This window comes from Prosopis cineraria, unplaced genomic scaffold, assembly GCF_029017545.1.
Source record: "Prosopis cineraria cultivar Desert tree isolate PC_DT_omini unplaced genomic scaffold, ASM2901754v1 PC11, whole genome shotgun sequence".
Taxonomy (NCBI): Eukaryota; Viridiplantae; Streptophyta; class Magnoliopsida; order Fabales; family Fabaceae; genus Prosopis; species Prosopis cineraria.
This window is the reverse complement of record NW_026555342.1, coordinates 1,449,268-1,467,811: the sequence shown is the minus strand read 5'-3', so window position 1 is coordinate 1,467,811 and position 18,544 is coordinate 1,449,268. Positions and strand designations below refer to the sequence as shown.

Here is an 18,544-nt window from a genome sequence, read left to right as displayed (position 1 = left end):
TATATATATATATTTTAAATTTTTAATTAAGAGTAAAACATGATTAATCATAACGAGAAAAACTTGAAGACGCAGATTTAATTTGACACATTAAGAAAAATAAAATGAATCTTACGTTCTTTAAATTATAGAGGCATTTTTACCATACATAATATTAACCATTAATTATATAAACATGCTTTCGTAGAATAGGACACAATAACTCAAAATTTCTTAACAATGTATTCTAAAGGTCAAATGAACATACAGCAATATAAAGAATTGCTGAGATTTTCTTTTGTTGCCCAGACATTCGCCATAAAAATTAATCTTCTTAAAAGTTACTATGAACCAATTTAGTTAAGCCAACTCAGCGGATTTTATAACTCAAAGTCAATTATTGTCGTTGTTGATATTATTATCATTATCATCATAAGAAGTTTTTATTTCCCCTTTTCGTATAAAATAAAATACTCTATGTATATATATATATATAGTTGGCCATCTTTGAAAGTTCAGAGTTAAATAAGAACCAACAACCTAATCAATCCAACCACAAGAGAACACGTACCATACAGGAAAATTGGTGAACTAACAAATTAAAAGATCTCAAAAGCGTCTTTATGGTTCTCCTAACCCCAAAATCTCTATCTGCCTCTGTCTATATAAGACCATAATCCTTAGGATTTTCTCATCAAAGCTCAAACTGAAGCATTAAATTATATATTCGCATCTTCCATATCTTCTGCACCCTTGAACTTCGTAATTCAGCCATGGCTTCTTCTGGGAACAACATCCTCCTAACTTTCCTTCTGGTTCTCACAGTGTCAAGCATGATGATGAGTTCAGCTGTGGTAGCAGCTCGTCATCTTCTCCAAACGACACAGCCTTCGATACCAAACATGCCTGGGATTCCAAGTAACCTGCCTAAGCCAACAGGATTACCACCTTTGCCTTCAATCCCAATAACAATGCCTCAGCCAAACAATGTTCCTCCTTTGCCCACAAACATTCCGAATCTTCCTTCCATGCCTACCATTCCGACAGTGCCGCAGGTTTCTCTTCCTCCATTGCCATCCTTAAACTCCTTCCCAAACATTCCCTCAATTCCCACCATCCCTGGCACTATGCCCTCCATCCCATTCCTCTCTCCTCCTCCTTCTAATTAATCTCAGAAAACAGTAACTTGTTGTCCATCCACTGCTAGTTTCTTGATGGGGTCCTTAGCACTCATGTAATTCATTTGTATTGGCTTAAATTGTTTTCTTGTATTTCCGCTTGGAGGATATAGTTTTATGTCACTATATATATGTCATTTGTTTTTATTGTTTTTTTCGGTTTTGTGTGAAGCTTATGTTATGGGAATCATATGTAGATTATTGGTTATTATACAATAATAATGCAGTTGCTATGATATCCTCTCCGATCTCTCTTGAGACTTCTTTAACCATTATCAGCACTATATATGATTGGCAAATGTGTACATTTATGATCCTCAAATATGTTTTATTTTAGTCTTTTAATTTTATTAATTTTCACATTAGTCTTTTAAATTCTAAAATGTGGTAAAAAAAACTTTCTGGTACTTATATAATACCCTTAAATAAGTTTATGGAAAATGAAAATTTGCATCGTGAAATTTATCTTATAAAAATTGCTATGCATAAATTAATCTAAATACTATAATTAAAGTATTTTTAATGCTTGACATACATAATTACATTAAAATTATTTTAGTTTATGATTTATATTACCGATCATAAAATACATTATTTTAAAAATATTTCAATAAAATATTTAGAATTGCAACCTTAAAATGAATAATTTTTATTTATTTAAGAAATATAGAAAAATTCAAACCATAAACATATATAAAGTATAATAACTAAAAATTAAATTAAATTAAAATTTATTTTCCAATGTATAAAAAAATTATAATTAAATTTTTTTAATGTTTTAAAATAAATATGTAAACATTAAATACAACCTGTCTGTCAATTAAGGGATCATAGACATACATACATACAAACATACATACATACATACATACATACATATATATTGGCCGAAAAGGCATCATAGATATATACTTTCACCTATAATGTAAAATATGTAATATATCATGGTTAATATTTGAACCTTATATACAAAAATATTCCTAAATGTTATTATGGATTATTTTTATTTTTTAACTTTATAAATTTAATCTTCTATGTGTCTTATATGGTCTCACATTTAAATTTTTTAATATTTTTTATTATAAAATATTTAATAAAGGGTCCCACCATTTTTAAAATATTTTTTATAATATAAAAAAAATTGTCTCTCCTCCCATCTCTCTCATTCTCTCTTTCCTCCCCTCTCTCTTCCGCGTCTCCTCCCTATTGTCTTTCCTCAATACCTCTCCCCCTCCCCACTCTCTCTCCTCCATCATGTTCGTCGTCCATGAATGCATGTGCATGCAAAAGCTTTGTTATTTACTTACTCTCTATATATATAATATCTTTCATATTTATGCATGCAAAAATATTATGTGAAAGTATAACAGAGCAAGCTCGAGGGATGAAGGCATTGGAGCATGCTCTGTTTCACAATCATAAAAACAGAGCAAGCTCCCCTAACTCAATCTCCATCCATCCATCTCACCTTCTCGATGTGTATTTTCAATCTTCTTCCGTCACCAGCGACAACCTCGTTAGCATCTCTCTCTCCTCTCTCCCTTTCGTTGCAACTCAATCTGTTTGAAACTAGTTCTGTTGCAGAAGGCTATGAAGATCGACAGAGTGAGAGTGAGAGAGAGAGAGAGAGAGATGGATCTCCAACATAATCCCCTACACTGGCCGATGAGTGTGTGAGGAGAGAGGACGATGAATTTGTTGTAGCTTATCCCCATATTTACAGGTTTTCGTTCTTTCAAGGCTATCAAAGTAGAGGTTAACGGTAACGTGGGTGTGAACATGACCAACTTTCGTCAACGTCAAAACTCTACCACGTGAAGCAATCAATATAAGTGGAGTTTAACGAGCTAGTGGCGGCGAGTGAAGTGTTAAAGCAAGTGGAGCATCCATGGCAGACCCTGTTGCAGAGGATCAATGTGATCATGTTCTACGTGGTCACTAAGGAACATGGGATCGACTTTGATGGCCACCATGGCGGTGCTCCTATGTGCACGGGACTACTAGCAGTGATGAGCATCATGCACATTTCTCATGGTGAGTTCAACGACTCTACGGAGCTCACGGTCAGTTCATGAGTGCTTCACTTCTCTCGCAGAATCGAACTCATAACTTGCAACAAAGTAAAGCCAACATTCCCTCACCAGCAAGCTGTGAGTTGAAGGAGATGAAGGAGAAAGAATGAGACGGAGAGATGGAGCTCTCACCAGTTGGCATGAGATGAAGGAGAGAGCGTGAGATTGAGAGGTGTAGGCACAAAGAGAGATGAATGGAGGGGGAAAGAGAGAGACTTTTACGTTATAAAAAATATAAAAAAATTGTGGAATCCACTATATATTATTTTATAATTTTTTTTGACCAAAATATATTATTTTATAATAAAATATATTTTTAAACATGAGACCAAAGTAACAGAAAAAGTACGCAGTTTAACGTCAGGGAGATGGTTAGCAAATTTTTTAAAATTAAAAAATAAAATTAATTTCAAATTAAATTTAAAATCATTTGTAATTTTTTATATGTGCCTTGGTACATTTTTTGACCCCTAGCTCTAAAAAAAACAGCCATTAGAATAATTACTCTTTTTTTTGCTCAAAAAAAAGAATAATTACTCTTTGAATGCTTAGAATAATTACTTTTAACTATTCCTGACGATACCTAAATGATATGATTTGACCCAATATCAAAAGTTTGACACTGAACGTAGCTTACCCGTTGGTGCCTTTCACGCGCGCGCGCGCGCGCGTTTGCCAATCCTGTAAGAATGACCAGGTGCTTAATGTGTGTCGACGAATAAAAATGCGGATAAAATTTCGTAATTTTTTCTGCCACAATGAAATTTCGTAATTTGATCTTGCTTAATAAAGAATTTAAGCACAAATCATGTCAGCTTAAAATACGGGAAATGACGTTAGAGGACAAAAAAGTTTCGTTAAACTTAAATAAGGACTAAACTATTTAGAATTTTAACGTAAAGCCCAAAATGTCCTTTAATGAATTATTATTTAAAAGTTTGTTACTGTCATGATGCGAAACCTTTATAACAAAAATCTCCAAGTCAGTGACATTTGCTAATTTGTAAAAAAAAAAAAAAGTGTCAGAATATCCATTTACTTGAAAAATTGTTTTCCTTCACAAATTAATGAATTTTATTTGCAAATTTGTATTTTGAGAGCTGCAAATAAAATTATGAGAATAGCAAATCAGTGAAAAAAATATGTTATTTGGATGGTCTAGATCACATCTTATCCAAAATGTTAAGAAATTACAATGTTGATAGTCAACTTAATTAAAGACACAATATGAGACCCATTCATATATATTTTAAAAATAGAGTCAATACATTTCTTGGTAAATAATAGATTCAATACTTTATATATTTTTAATATCATCAATATATTAAATGGTAAAAGAACAAATTGAACTATAAATGTCTAGTAATGACTGGGATCATAAGCTCATTTTTAGTGTAATATTTTGCTTTAATTTTTAAAAATGATGTTTACTAAAAATAGATATTTTGACAGAAAATAATTAAAACAAGATGCACCCTTTCTAATGAGATATTGATGATCCAAATAATATTATTTTGTACTATTCATCTAAAATAGACAAAATATTAAAGTCTACCCTTAAAAAAATGCAGACCGATTAATTCTTAAGATGAATAAAATATTAATTTCTAATTTTAAATATAATATTTCTATTTTTAAGATTGAAAATATTTCTCTCATTTCCATTGTTGTCGAGAACTGCTAAAGCAAATTTATATAAATAAGGACCAGTTATTATCAAAATTAAATAAAAAACAAGGTTAAATCAACTGCTGTTGATTTAAAATAAATTTTTGTTAAAATTTAAATAAATACTTATTGATAAAAGATTAATCTAAATTAATAAGTATTCATTTAAATTTTGATAATAAATAATTTTTAATTAATATAAATTTCTTCCAACAATACTTGACTGCTATTTTCCCTTTAAAATGTTAGAGTTGGACGTCCTACTTTTGAATGTTGAGACTTGAGAGCTCTGATATGGTCACCAACCATAACAGTCCAACCAAAAAGAATACAGACACGGAACTGGTGAACTACCAGAAAATCTTAAAGGCTCTTTATATGTACTCCCAACCACGCATGCCCTACCTACCTTTATATCTATATAAACACCAAGCAAACCCATCGATTCTCATCACAACTCAAACCAAACCATTAATTCTCTCATATACCTTTCTTCTTCTTCTTGGGCAGTTCATAATTCAAGCCATGGCTTCTTCTTCTGAGAAATCCATCACCACGGTGCTATTCCTTCTGGTTCTCACAGTGTCCAGCATGCTGATAAGTTCGAGTGTGGCAGAAGCTCGTCAACTACTGCAAACAACACAGCCTTCGATACCAAACATGCCTGGAATTCCAAGTAACTTGCCTAAGCCAACAGGATTGCCACCTTTGCCTTCAATCCCAACAAATAACATTCCTCCTCTGCCAACAAATATCCCAAATCTGCCGAAGCCCATTTCTCTTCCTCCTCTTCCTTCTACGCCCACCATTCCTAAAGTGCCACAAGCCTCACTTCCTCCGTTGCCTAACATTCCTCCTATTCCCACTATTCCAACTACTATGCCCTCCTTTCCATTCCTCTCCCCTCCTCCTTCTAATTAATCTTAGAAAACAGTCACTTGTTGTCTATCCACTGTTAGTTTCTTGGTGGGGGTCCTTAGTACTCATGTAATACATTTGTATTGGCTGAAATTTTTTCTTGTATTTCTGCTTGGAAGGATATAGTTTTATGTCACTATATGTCATTTATTTTTATTGTTTCTTTTGGTTGTGTGTGAAATTTATGTTATGGGAATCATGTGTAGATTATTGATTATTATACAATAATGATGCAGTTGCTATGATGTCCTCTCCGATCTCTCTCATGAGACTTATTTAACCATTATCAGCACTATATGTGATTGGCTAATGTGTACATTTATGATCCTCGAATAAGTTTTATTTTAGTCTTTTAATTTTATTAAATTTCACATTAGTCTTTTAAATTTTAAAATGTGGTAAAAAACTTTTCTGGTACTTATATAATACCCTTAAATAAGTTAATGGAAAATGATAATTTGCATGGTGAAAATTTATCGTATAAAAATTACTGTGCATAAATTAATCTGAATATTATAATTAAAGTATTTTTAATGCTTGCTGGCATAAATAATTAATTCCCTAAGATAATTGCATTAAAGTTATTTTAACTTATGACTTATAATTACCGACCATAAAATACATTATTTTAAAAATATTTCTATAAAATATTTAGAATTGCAAACTTAAAATAAATAATTTTTATTTATTTAAGAAATATAGACAAATTCAAACCATAAACATATATAAATTACAATAATTCAATTTTAAATTATAATTAAAAAATTTTAATGTTTCAAAATAAATAAGTACAACATTAAATACAATCTGTCTGTCAATTAAGGGATCATAGATACTTTCGCTTATAATTTAAAATATGTGGAATAGCAAGGTTAACATTGGAACCTTGTATACCAAAAAGCCATTAGAATAATTACTTTTAATTATTCCTGACGATACTTAAACGGTCTGATTCGATCCAATATCAAAAGTTTGACATTGAACATAGCTTACCCCGGCCCGTTGGTGCCTTTTATATCATATATATATATATGTGTGTGTGTGTGTGTGTGTGTGTGTGTGTGTGTGTGTGTGTATGTATGTATACATATCTATATGTATGTATGTTTGCCAATTCTCTAAGAATGATCAAGTTCTTAATGTGTGTCAACGAATAAAAATGTGGATGAAATTTCGTAATTTTCTCTGCCAGAAGAAAATTTCATAATTTGATCTTGCTTAATAAAGCATTTAAGCACGAACCATGTCATCTTAAAATACGGGGAAATGAAGTTAAAGGACAAAAAAAAATTGAGTTAAACTTAAATAAGGACTAAAATATTTAGAATTTTAAAATAAAGACCAAATATCCTTTATGTTACATTTGGATGCATATAAATTTAAATTTGAGCCAAATCCACTATTTGGGCAATTAAAATGTGTGGATTTAGATTTGTCTCAAATCCAAATTCAAATTCTACTTCAATCTTTTTGTAATTTAAACATTTTTTAAACTCTTATTATTTCAAATTTTCATGGAAGCCTTTCTCCTCCTTCACATTTGTTCATCGATTTTGCTGCTTTCTTGACTTCAACATCACCAACTAAGATTGAACAACCAGTGATGATCAGGATCAGACCACTGGCCTCGTCCGAGACTGAACTACTAGCATAAAACGAGACTGCACAACTACCTATGAATGAGATTGGATAGCTAGCACCATTGGGACTACATGACTACCTTCAATGGAGATCAGACCTCCAACGCCAACTAGGACCAAACGATTGGTGCTAACTAGGATTGCACAACTACCTTCAACTGAGACTTGACAACTAATGCCGACCAAGATCGAACCACCAATGTGACTGAGGCTAGATAGCTAGTGTTGACCAAGACTATACTAGTGACTTCAATAGGGAACGCATTACCAACTTTGACTAAGACCAAGATCGAGACCAAACTTCGACCAGGATCGAATTGCCAGTGTTAATTGGGTTTAGCAATTTTAAATTTTAATTCACTTTCAATCACCCTCCTTTACCACCCAATGTTAATCCATTGCTGTCATCATCATTTAATGTTGATCCACTTTTGTCATCCAATGTTGGTCTACTGCCATCGCTTGGTGCTAGTCCGACACATCCAACGGGCATCAGTCTACCATCCTATGCCAAATGTTGCCATTAATAAGGAATGGTCTAGTGTGGTCATGAAGGTCCAATCTGTAGCCCTTAGACTACTATCATCATCTCATGCTAATTTGTAGGTTTTGTTCAAGATTGGACCACCAATGCCGCTCAAGACTAATTTGTCAATGCCAATCAAGACTAAACCATTAACGTTATCCAAGTTTGGACTGTCAAAATCAACAAAGAACTGGCTGCCACCCTTGTTCAAGAGTAAACCACCAACATAGTCCAAGTTGTTTTTAAATTCAAACATAAAATTTGTAATTTAAAATTTTATTTAAGATCCAAACAAAGAATTTTAATATTATAATTTAAAAATTTTTATATCATCTAAATATAGAATTTAGAATTTATAAATTTCAAATGTGAGATTTCAAATATAAGATTTTAAATTCAAATTTACAATTTACAATCTAAATTCACCCATCCAAACTCAAGTTAGTGAACTATGGTTTAAATCATTTCATGATTTGAAACCTTCAAAACAAAAAATCTGCGAGTGAGATTTGCTAATTTGTAAAGAAAAAGTTTGTCAAAATATCCATTACTTGAAAATTGTTTTCCTTCACAAATTAATGAATTTTACTTATTGCAAATACGTGTTTTAAGGATTGCAAATAAGGTTATGAGAATAGCAGATCAAAAAAAAAACATAGTATATTATTTGGATGGCCGAGACCACATCCTATCTAAAAAGTTAAGAAATTACAATGTTGATATTCAACTTAATTAATGGCACAATCTGAGACTCATTCATATATATTTTAAAAATAGAGTCAATACATTTGTTTGGTAAATAATAGATTCAATACTTTTTATTTTGTTTAACATCATTAATATATAAAAAGGTAAAAGAACGAATTGACCTGTAAATGTCGAGAAATATTTAAAATCATAAACTCATTTTTAGTATTACATTTTTCCTTTAATTTTTTAAAATGATGTTTTGACTCCTACCATTAACAAAAAAATAACTTTGATTGTTAATTAATAAAAAAAATAATAGAAAAAGATCTCAAAAATTACAGAAAATAACCAAAAAAAATCAAAGTAAAGGATCCAAAAATTACAAACAGTGACCCAAAAAATTACAGAAAATGGCTAAAAAAATTTATTGGCCATCTTTTATAATTTTTTATATCATTTTATTTTATTTTTTAGTTAACTAATAGTTAAAATTAACTTTTTTTTAATGGTGAAGACTAGATTGCATTATTTTCAAAAGTTGAAGAAGAACATTTCATCAAAAAAAAGTTTAGGATCCCAAACTCTTGGATCTATAGTTTATGGTCCAATTTGCTCTTTTATTCTATTAAATTCTCATTTAAATTTTTTTAAAAAAATCATTCAAATCCAATTGCAGAACAGGTTTAAATAAACCAGCCTGAGCTATAATGTTAATGTCACTTGATCCCATTCTAATCTAAGTCTTAATGAGATATGCACATTCTAATTTTTGTCTTTGGAATATAGTTTAATTAAGTTTTTGTTTATTAAAACGAGATTTTTTGACAGAAAATAATTAAAACAAGGTATATAATATTAAAATATCTAATTTAATTTTTTGCAACCTTTATAATGAGATATTGATGACCTAAATAATATCATTTTTGCACTTTTCATTTAAAATAAACAAAATATTAAAGTCTACCCTTAAAAAAATGCAGACAGAATAATTCTTAAGATAAATAAAATATTAATTTCTAATTTTAAATATAATATATTCCAATTTTTAAGATTTTAAAAATTGCACTTATTCCCTTTTTCCCTCTTAATATACTTTTAAAATATAAGGGTTGCGCATCCTGCTTTTGAATGTTGTGACTTGAGAGTTCTGATATGGTCACCAACCATAATAGTCCAACCAAAAAGAATACAGACACAGAACTGGTGAACTACCAGAAAATCTCGAAGGCTCTTCATATGTAGTTCTCCAAACCACACATGCCCTACCTACATCTATATCTATATAAACACCAATAACAACCGCACCGATTCTCATCACAACTCAAACCAAACCATTAATTCTCTCATATACCTTTCTTCTTCTTGTGCAGTTCATGATTCAAGCCATGGCTTCTTCTTCTGAGAAATCCATCATCACGGTGCTATTCCTTCTGGTTCTCACAGTGTCAAGCACGATGATAAGTTCGAGTGTGGTAGAAGCTCGTCAACTACTGCAAACAACACAGCCTTCGATACCAAACATGCCTGGAATTCCAAGTAACTTGCCTAAGCCAACAGGATTGCCACCTTTGCCTTCAATCCCAACAAATAACATTCCTCCTCTGCCAACAAATATCCCAAATCTGCCGAAACCCAATTCTCTTCCTCCTCTTCCTTCTATGCCCACCATTCCTAAAGTGCCACAAGCCACACTTCCTCCCTTGCCTAACATTCCTTCTATTCCCACTATTCCAATTACTATGCCCTCCATCCCATTCTTCTCTCCTCCTCCTTCTAACTAATCTCAGAAAGAGGTTGCTTTATTTATGTGTTCATTCCATGCTGGTTGCTCGATATGGTCCTTACTACTCTGAAGCATGCCAGCATATATATATATATATATAGAATACAAATACAATGTCGGATTCCATTGTTGCATCCTTGGACTTCTATATGTTAGGAGATTTTTATGTCGCTTCATGTCATTTGGTTTTCCCCCCTTTTTGGTTCGGTGTTAAATTAAAAGGCATTGTATTTCTTTTAATATTAGTATGAGTTTATTGTTATTGATTGGTAATATATGATACTTTAATTTCTTAAACTCTGAATGGTTGTTGCAAAGGAATAGAACGGGATGTAATAGATGGATGAAGAATAAAATGAATTCAAATTATAATGATCGTATGTAGATTTTGTGAGAGGAAAGCAATGGAGTGATACAGATTGTTAAAATGAGGATTGACATGTATAAAGGTCATCAACCTAAATTCTCAATTTTTAAGGCATGATGATTTTCTATGAGAGGAAGGCTATTCTCATGATTATGGTCAAATAAACATGATTACATTCAATAATAAAATCGTATCAATATGCTTATATTGAAATAATGATTATTATAAGAGAGGCTATCCAAATAATTGTAAAGAATTGAGGCAAACACAACATTATTACTAGTGTGTTTGGATTGATAAGAAATTTGGATTTAGATTTGGATTTAGTCCAAATCTTTTATTTGAATACACAAAAATTTATGAATTTGGATTTGAAAATTTGAATCAAATCCAAATCCATTTCTTATTACAATTCCTTCATAATTTCAAATTCCATCCAAGTCACTTTAAACATCTCATTTTTTTTTCATATTTTCATTATTAATATCTCTATGATTCTCATATCTTTTCTCATCTTTTATTTTTACTCTTTGTCAATTAAAAAATAAAGATAAATTTATTATTTTTATTTTTTATTTTCATTTAAAATCTCAACTTATTTATCTTCTTTATTTGAAATTTTGAAACTACCCATACAAATGATTTCAAATATATGAATTTTAAATGAGATTTGAAATGTCAAAATTTAAAAAGGGGGTCCGAAAATTTAAAAAAAGTTAACACGCCCTCTTTTAATTATTATACAATACCTTAGCTGACCAAAGATTATCAAACATGTTATATGAAGACTGGCTGCTCTCTCCATTGCAAAGGAGTCTATCGCTCTATCAAATATGCATGTAATCCGGCGAATTGAATGCATCAGCCGCCATAATTAAGTGATTGAATAATAAAATATATATTGTGACCTTTACGAGTTTTGGCATGGATTGTAGTAAAGCCCTCATCCTAAGGGCTAAATATAACTTTCTAGATCCAACGATAATCTGGCACAGGATCCAGATAAGATAATATGATATGGAAATTGTAAAAGGAGGCAGACAGCGCCCTATATTTATTATTCCTTATATAGAGAGCAAGACAACCCTAAGGCCATATGTACAACAGAAGATAAGAACACAGAACAAATAATAAAAGAATAATGTACACAGATCTAGTATATGATGGGCTCACGACCATAGTAATCATCTACTTATTCACGAACAAAGTGAACATCCAATCCAATATGCTTTGTTCGAGCGTGGAAGATGGGATTTGAAGCCAAGGCAGATGCGCTCAAATTGCCGCACTGAGCAACTGGGATATGAGGAATTTTGAAACAAATTTCTGAGAACAGAAATTGGAACCAGGTGAATTCAATTGCAATTAATCAGCCAACACACGATATATACTCTGACTCTATGCTCGATCTCGCAACAACTCTATGTTTTTTCCCAGACCATGCAATCAATGAATCACCAAGAAAAACACAAGACGACCATCAACACAAACAGCCCAATTAGAATCCGAGAAGCCTTTTAAGGTAAAATGATTACTCGGTTTTATGAATAGCCTTGCTTTGCCAATGCTGGTCTGTTGGTAAATGAAGGAACTAGTTGAGCTTATTTACAACAAACATAATATTTGGTCTAGCGTTTACCAAGTAGTATTGTAGTGCTCCTATTACTCTTCGATAAATAGTAGGATTTTCCACCATTGGTGTTGGTACTGGAGGGCATGTAGCCATTCCACACTTGAGTAAATGATCAAGAATATAATTTTCTTTCTTTAGATGCAGACCTATAGTATCTCAATATGCTTCAATTCGAAGGAAATGGTGAAGATGACCCAAATTCTTGAACCTAGATGATGCAGTGGCGGGGATCAAGCAATGCATCTCCATCATACTCGTGGCTATCAACTAGTGTCTCCACTGATGACAAACAATAGAAAATGTCGGGAAACCAAGCTGATGCTCAGAGTTGTTACGTTGGACTCACACAGCCAGATTCTTGAGTAGCATAGTGTTCTTATCCTACGATAGTTGCTGAGATCTGTTGTCGATTGATACTACTCCTGTGATAGAAATGAAGTTTGTTGAAACGGAAAAATAAAAGAGCAGAAACAGAAGTTACATAATGGAGCATAACAAACTCTTTGTAACCTCCCCTTAATTCCTGTAACCTCCCTTTTATTTTGTATGCTTTAGTTTCACAATCTCAGAACTATAAATAGGGCCATTATTGTCTGTGTAATGCACCTCAGTTTTGAAAGAATAAGAATTACTTGTTTTCATTCAGTTTCTGTGCCATTTGTTCTCGTCCTATATATTAGGTTTCTATTTTTAAAATATTGGATATTGTTTTTGGTACATTCCTATACATGTGATGGTGAGTTGTTGCTATGTCATTTGATCCTTTTGTTTTCGGATTGGTATGAGATTTAGGACAGTGTTTTTCTTATTCTTATACGAATTTCTTATGTATTATTACAGACCATATTTACGTTAACCCAATGAAGAAAAGACGTAGATGTTTAATTATTTGATGGCCTAGCTCATCTTCACCACGTATAAAGATCAAACAATGCCCCAAGTTATTAGTTGAATGGTTTGAAACCATTAAAAACAAGATTTTTTTTAGTGAGATTAACTATATAATTTGTAAAGAAAAACCTTGCCAATATAACAACACTTCTAATAGTTTGCTACCACTCTCATACCCTAATTTGTAACCCTCATAACAAGAATTTTTGCAAAAGAGATTCCTTATTTTGTGAAGGAAAAATGGTCTGTGAAGAAACATGTATAGATCGTTCAAAGTCATGGCTCTTGATTCCAACCGAGTCTTCCATGCTCAATAATAACTTGTAAAAATTTATGTCATTTTAATACATTTTCCTAACTTATCTTCTATTAAACATATATCTAGGCCCATATTGACTGAACCATCAAAGAAGAAGTCCAAGAAGACTAAATGGCCCAAAGTTTAATTTGCAGTCCATGTGTATATTATTTCCTTCTTCGTCTGTATTGTAGTTGATTCTTTCTCATTATAGAATAGGGCTAACGTGGTCCCTGTGCTGTAACTAACTCTGCTATACGTTTTCTCTATATAATTAATTGTTTTGCACAGGCTGCTCACGTTGAGAGAGCACAGCATTTTCTAAATCTGTCTTTTGCAATTTGGTATCAAAACAGACATCATCAATGGCAACCTTTCTAATTCTCTCAACCACCAGCTCACCTACTTTCACTTCCTCTACTATGCCTCTTTTTGCTACTTCTGCCATTCCATCCTTTTCTTCCTCTTCCACCTCCATACCAGAAATCAATACCGTCATTCCTTCTGTTGCTGCTATTCAAACTAAAACAATACCACTCCTCAACAGCCTTAATCAGGCTGGATCAATCAAGTTGGACCAATCCAATTACCTCCTCTAGAGTCGTTTTGTTCTCTTTGTTCTTGAAGGACACAAACTAGAAGGATTTATTACATGAATGAAGATTCCTCCTCTAAAATTTGTAGCTGATGGTAACGATGTTGTTGTGAATCCTGCCTTTGAAGATTGGCAAGCTACAAACCAGCTTATATATGGCTAGCTCCTTGGGTCCATGGGAACTAATATTTCAACTCAAGTTTTACACTGTCGAAGTGCTGCACAAATTTGGAAAGTAGTCACCGATCTAGCATTTTCTAACACTAGAGCTCGTATTACTCTGATGAAGTCTAAATTTCATAGTACTCGAAAAGGTTCTCTTCAAATGGAAGAGTATCTCAGCAAGTTGAAGCTACTGGCAGACCATATGGCATTAGCTGGGCATCCCTTACTAATACCTGATGTTGTCATGCAAACATTGGCTGGACTTGATGCCAATTATACTCCTATTGTTGTACATCTTGTCGATAAACTTGATTTGTCATGGGTTGATTCACATTCATCTCTTGTGACATATAAGTAGCATATCGAACACCTTAACAATGTTAACACAGTAAGTACAATGTTTGCTAATTTAAGTTTTCAAACTAATCGATCTATTTCCAGTACTGAACATTCAGGTTCTCATGGATCTTGGCATTTCTCTAGTTGAGGTCGAGATGGTAACGGCTGAGGTGGCAATCGTAGTCGGGGATGTTATAAAAATAATAACAATAAAGTGAAGTGTCAACTGTGTAGTCATCCTGGTCATGTGGTTGATGATTGTTTCTATTGCTTTAATGGAAATTATGTATATCATGAGAGATCAACTCTATCAGCTTATTATGCTTCGCCTAAAACAATTCAGGATCCAGCTTGGTATTTAGATAGTGGAGCTTCAAACCATGTCACAAATCTCAATGGTAATTCTATTTCTGGTGCTCAAATAGTGACAGGTAAATTAACAGTTGGTGATAGCGCAAGTCTGCCTATCTCTGGTCATACTTCAGGTTATTTTAAATGTGGTTCATCAGAGTTATTGCTAAAGGATATTCTTGTGGTCCCAACAATAATGAAAAATCTGCTTAGTTTCTCTGAATTAGTCTTGGATAATGATATACTAATTCAATTCCTTGGTGTTTATTATGTTGTGAAGCATCTGAGAATGGGCAAGGAACTGCTTAAAGGGACACGGTGTGATGGTTTATACAAGATAGATAGCGAGCTTTATGTTTATCAACTTTATGATTCAGCTCATGATGATAGACCTGTTGCTTTGTTAGCTACTTTAGAAACATGGCATAAGAGATTAGGTCATTCTTCTTGTAAAACCGTTAAGGAACTATTAAAGCATTGTAATATCAACCTTGATAATACTGTTGCTCTTGATTTTTGCAATGCATGTCAACTTGCTAAAATGCATAAATTACTTTTTTCATTATCTGATTCTACCACGAAAGCTCCCCTGGAACTAGTTTACACTGATTTATGGGGACCTACAACCATTTCCTCTAAATCTAGTTTTAAATATTATATTAGTTTTGTGGATGATTTCAGTCGATTTACGTGGTTGTATCCACTCCGTTCTAAGGGTGAAGCTCTGTCTTCTTTTATTCAATTTCAAAAATTAGTAGAGAATCAGTTAGACCAAAAAATTAAAGTTCTCCAGAGTGATTAGGGTGGAGAATTCTGTAGTTTCACTTCAACCTTAACTGATTCAAGAATTTTATTTCGATATCCTTGTCCACATACTTTTTAACAAAATAGAAGGGTTGAGTATAAATATTGCCATATTGTTGAAATGGGTTTAGCCATGCTAGCACAAGCTTCAATGCCACTTCAATACTGGTGGGAGGCTTTCATGAATTCAGTTTATATAATTAATTGTCTTCCTATACCAGTGTTAACACAAAAATCACCCTTTGAAGTTCTTTTTGATTCTAAACTAAATTATGGAGGCTTTAAGATTTTTGGATGTTCTTGTTTTCCATGTCTCCGGCCTTATAATAAACATAAGATGGAATTTCGCTCAGAAAAATGCACTTTTCTAGGTCCTAGTCCTTCCCATAAGGGATACAAGTGTTTGAGTCCATCTGGCCGCATATTTATCTCACGCCATGTAGTGTTTAATGAAGCTGATTTTCCTTTTGTAGGAATCTCCTCACAACCTAGAAGAATAGTTGATCATATTTACTCTCTATTAGTTCCATCTCCTATGCTCTGTTCTATAAGTGCTAAAACAGAGGAAGTCGCTTCAGATAATTCCTATGCAAATGTTGATAAGAATTCAAAAACTTTAACTTCTACTGCACGTGTCAATACATCCTTGCTATCACCTGGACTAGCTTTAATTCCTGATAGGCTTTATTTATCTGAACCAGCCCATATAATTCCTTCCTACACTATGGCCAACACATTATCACTTTCTTCACGTTCCAGTCCACATGATAACACTTCCTCAACTGCCCAACGTAGTCCAAGTTTGATTAGTAATGATTCTCGAGCACTGCATATGATGCCCACTCATCCTATGGTGACACGTGGTAAAAGGGGAATTTTCAAACCCAAGCAACCTTACGTGGAGTCAGTCAGTATGATCCTTAACAATTATATACAGAACCATGCTCTGCTAATGAAGCTTTACACCTTGTTCATTGGAAGAAGGCAATGTTTGATGAATATGCAACTCTTATACACAATAATACTTGGGATTTAGTTCCTTTTCACTCTTCTTACAATCTTATAGGCTGTTGATGGATATTCAAGATAAAGTTCAAGTCGAATAACACTGTTGATTGATATAAAGCATGTCTTGTTGTAAAAGGATACTTACAACAACCTGGCATAGATTATAGTGAAACATATAATCCAGTGATTAAGCCATCCACTGTTCGCGTCGTTCTTGCTTTAACAGCTTCCCATAACTGGAGTGTCTAGCAGCAAGACATTAATAACACATTTTTGAATGGTATGTTGCATGAGACTATTTACATGGTCTAACCTGAAGGATTCATTCATCCTCACAAACCTCATCATGTTTGCAGATTGAGAAAGGCACTTTATGGTCTAAAACAGGTACCTCGAGCGTGGTTTGATTGTCTTCGATCTACTCTTTTGTTATGGCAATTTTATAACAGTAAGAGTGATACCTCTTTATTCATTTTGAGAATAGTGATCAGATTTTGATAATACTCATTTGTGTTGATGATAGTCTGGTTACTGGTAACAATCTCCAAAGCATGACTCAGTTTATATCCAAACTTAATGAGTTATTTTCTCTTAAGGATGTGGGACCCATTCATTACTTTTTAGGAATTAAGGTATCGCGTGATGAATTTTTTTTTATCTAAATCAAGGCAAGTATATTATGGATCTTTTGGCAAGTGTAACATGAGTGATTCCTTTACCTACACTACTCCAATGGTTCCAGGTCATACTCTCACTCTTTTTAATAGTGCTCCTTTGCCTTCAGCATCTGACTATTGCCATGTTGTTGGTTCTCTACAATATTTAGCAAACACTCAGCCCAATGTGTCTTTTACAGTAAGCAAACTTAGTCAGTTCTTATCAGCTCCAACTTTGCTACACTAGCATGCAATTAAATGACTTCTACATTATCTTAAAGGAATCATGGATATTGGTCTACATATTAAGAAATCTACTTGTCTTGATCTTTTTGCATATTCTGATGCAAATTTGGCCAGTTTATCTAGACGATCGTCAATCCACAGGTGGTTGTTTTGTGTTCTTTGGTGATTCATTGATTTCTTAGTCCTCAAAGAAACAGTCAGGTGTTGCTCGTTCTAGTGCTGAGTTTGAATATCATTCCCTTGCTCATACAATATTAGAACTTGTTTAGCTTCGGTTGTTGCTTGGTGAACTTGGATTAGTCTCACAACCAACTTCTATCATTTGGTGTGATAATATTAATGCTTCTGCTTTAGCTTCAAATCCGGTTTTTCATGCACATACTAAACATATTGAGATTGACACACATTTTGTTTGCGATTTCGTACTTGCTAAGTCACTTGCTGTTTGTTTTGTTCCTTCTAAGGATCAATTAGCAGACTTATTGACCAAGCCTCTTCCTTCCTCTTGATTTCTTTTTCTCCGAGATAAACTTGGTCTCACTTTGCTCACCTCTCATTTGAGGGAGATGTTAAACATATATCTAGGCTCATGTTAACTGAACCATCAAAGAAGAAGTCTAAGAAGACCAAACAGCCCAAAGTTTAATTTGCAATCCATTTGTATATTATTTCCTTCTTGGTCTGTATAGTAGCTAATTCTTTCTCATTATAGAATAGGGCTAATGTGGTCCTTGTGC

General features: G+C 33.0%; 4 protein-coding genes across 4 annotated transcripts; all 4 read left to right on the top strand.

The window, feature by feature from the left end:
- The first annotated feature begins 688 nt into the window (after positions 1 to 688).
- Positions 689 to 1,393, top strand: LOC129287254 (pre-mRNA polyadenylation factor FIP1-like). Its single transcript, XM_054923452.1, has one exon. It carries the CDS (start codon positions 753 to 755, stop codon positions 1,146 to 1,148), a length of 396 nt encoding a protein of 131 aa, XP_054779427.1. The 5' UTR covers positions 689 to 752; the 3' UTR covers positions 1,149 to 1,393.
- Positions 1,394 to 5,344: 3,951 nt separating this feature from the next.
- Positions 5,345 to 6,060, top strand: LOC129287261 (protein PELPK1-like). Its single transcript, XM_054923462.1, has one exon. It carries the CDS (start codon positions 5,423 to 5,425, stop codon positions 5,816 to 5,818), a length of 396 nt encoding a protein of 131 aa, XP_054779437.1. The 5' UTR covers positions 5,345 to 5,422; the 3' UTR covers positions 5,819 to 6,060.
- A 3,931-nt stretch (positions 6,061 to 9,991) lies between these two features.
- LOC129287313 (protein PELPK1-like) lies at positions 9,992 to 10,727 on the top strand. Its single transcript, XM_054923529.1, has one exon. It carries the CDS (start codon positions 10,045 to 10,047, stop codon positions 10,450 to 10,452), a length of 408 nt encoding a protein of 135 aa, XP_054779504.1. The 5' UTR covers positions 9,992 to 10,044; the 3' UTR covers positions 10,453 to 10,727.
- A 3,686-nt stretch (positions 10,728 to 14,413) lies between these two features.
- LOC129285580 (uncharacterized) lies at positions 14,414 to 17,154 on the top strand. The gene is made up of 5 exons (XM_054921324.1): positions 14,414 to 14,746; positions 14,859 to 14,921; positions 15,086 to 15,572; positions 16,269 to 16,808; positions 17,042 to 17,154. The coding sequence occupies exons 1-5, from the start codon at positions 14,414 to 14,416 to the stop codon at positions 17,152 to 17,154; spliced, it is 1,536 nt and encodes a 511-aa protein (XP_054777299.1).
- Positions 17,155 to 18,544: the final 1,390 nt, after the last annotated feature.

What these genes read in the sequence shown, in the direction of transcription:
- LOC129287254 (XM_054923452.1), top strand. Translation starts at nt 753, where the DNA reads ATGGCTTCTTCTGGGAACAACATCCTCCTAACTTTCCTTCTGGTTCTC.
- LOC129287261 (XM_054923462.1), top strand. Translation starts at nt 5,423, where the DNA reads ATGGCTTCTTCTTCTGAGAAATCCATCACCACGGTGCTATTCCTTCTG.
- LOC129287313 (XM_054923529.1), top strand. Translation starts at nt 10,045, where the DNA reads ATGATTCAAGCCATGGCTTCTTCTTCTGAGAAATCCATCATCACGGTG.
- LOC129285580 (XM_054921324.1), top strand. Translation starts at nt 14,414, where the DNA reads ATGGGAACTAATATTTCAACTCAAGTTTTACACTGTCGAAGTGCTGCA. An exon ending in TAACGGCTGAGGTGGCAATC is followed by an intron (nt 14,922 to 15,085) that starts GTAGTCGGGGAT and finishes AAAACAATTCAG; the next exon opens with GATCCAGCTTGGTATTTAGA. An exon ending in ACCTTACGTGGAGTCAGTCA is followed by an intron (nt 16,809 to 17,041) that starts GTATGATCCTTA and finishes TTGTTGTAAAAG; the next exon opens with GATACTTACAACAACCTGGC.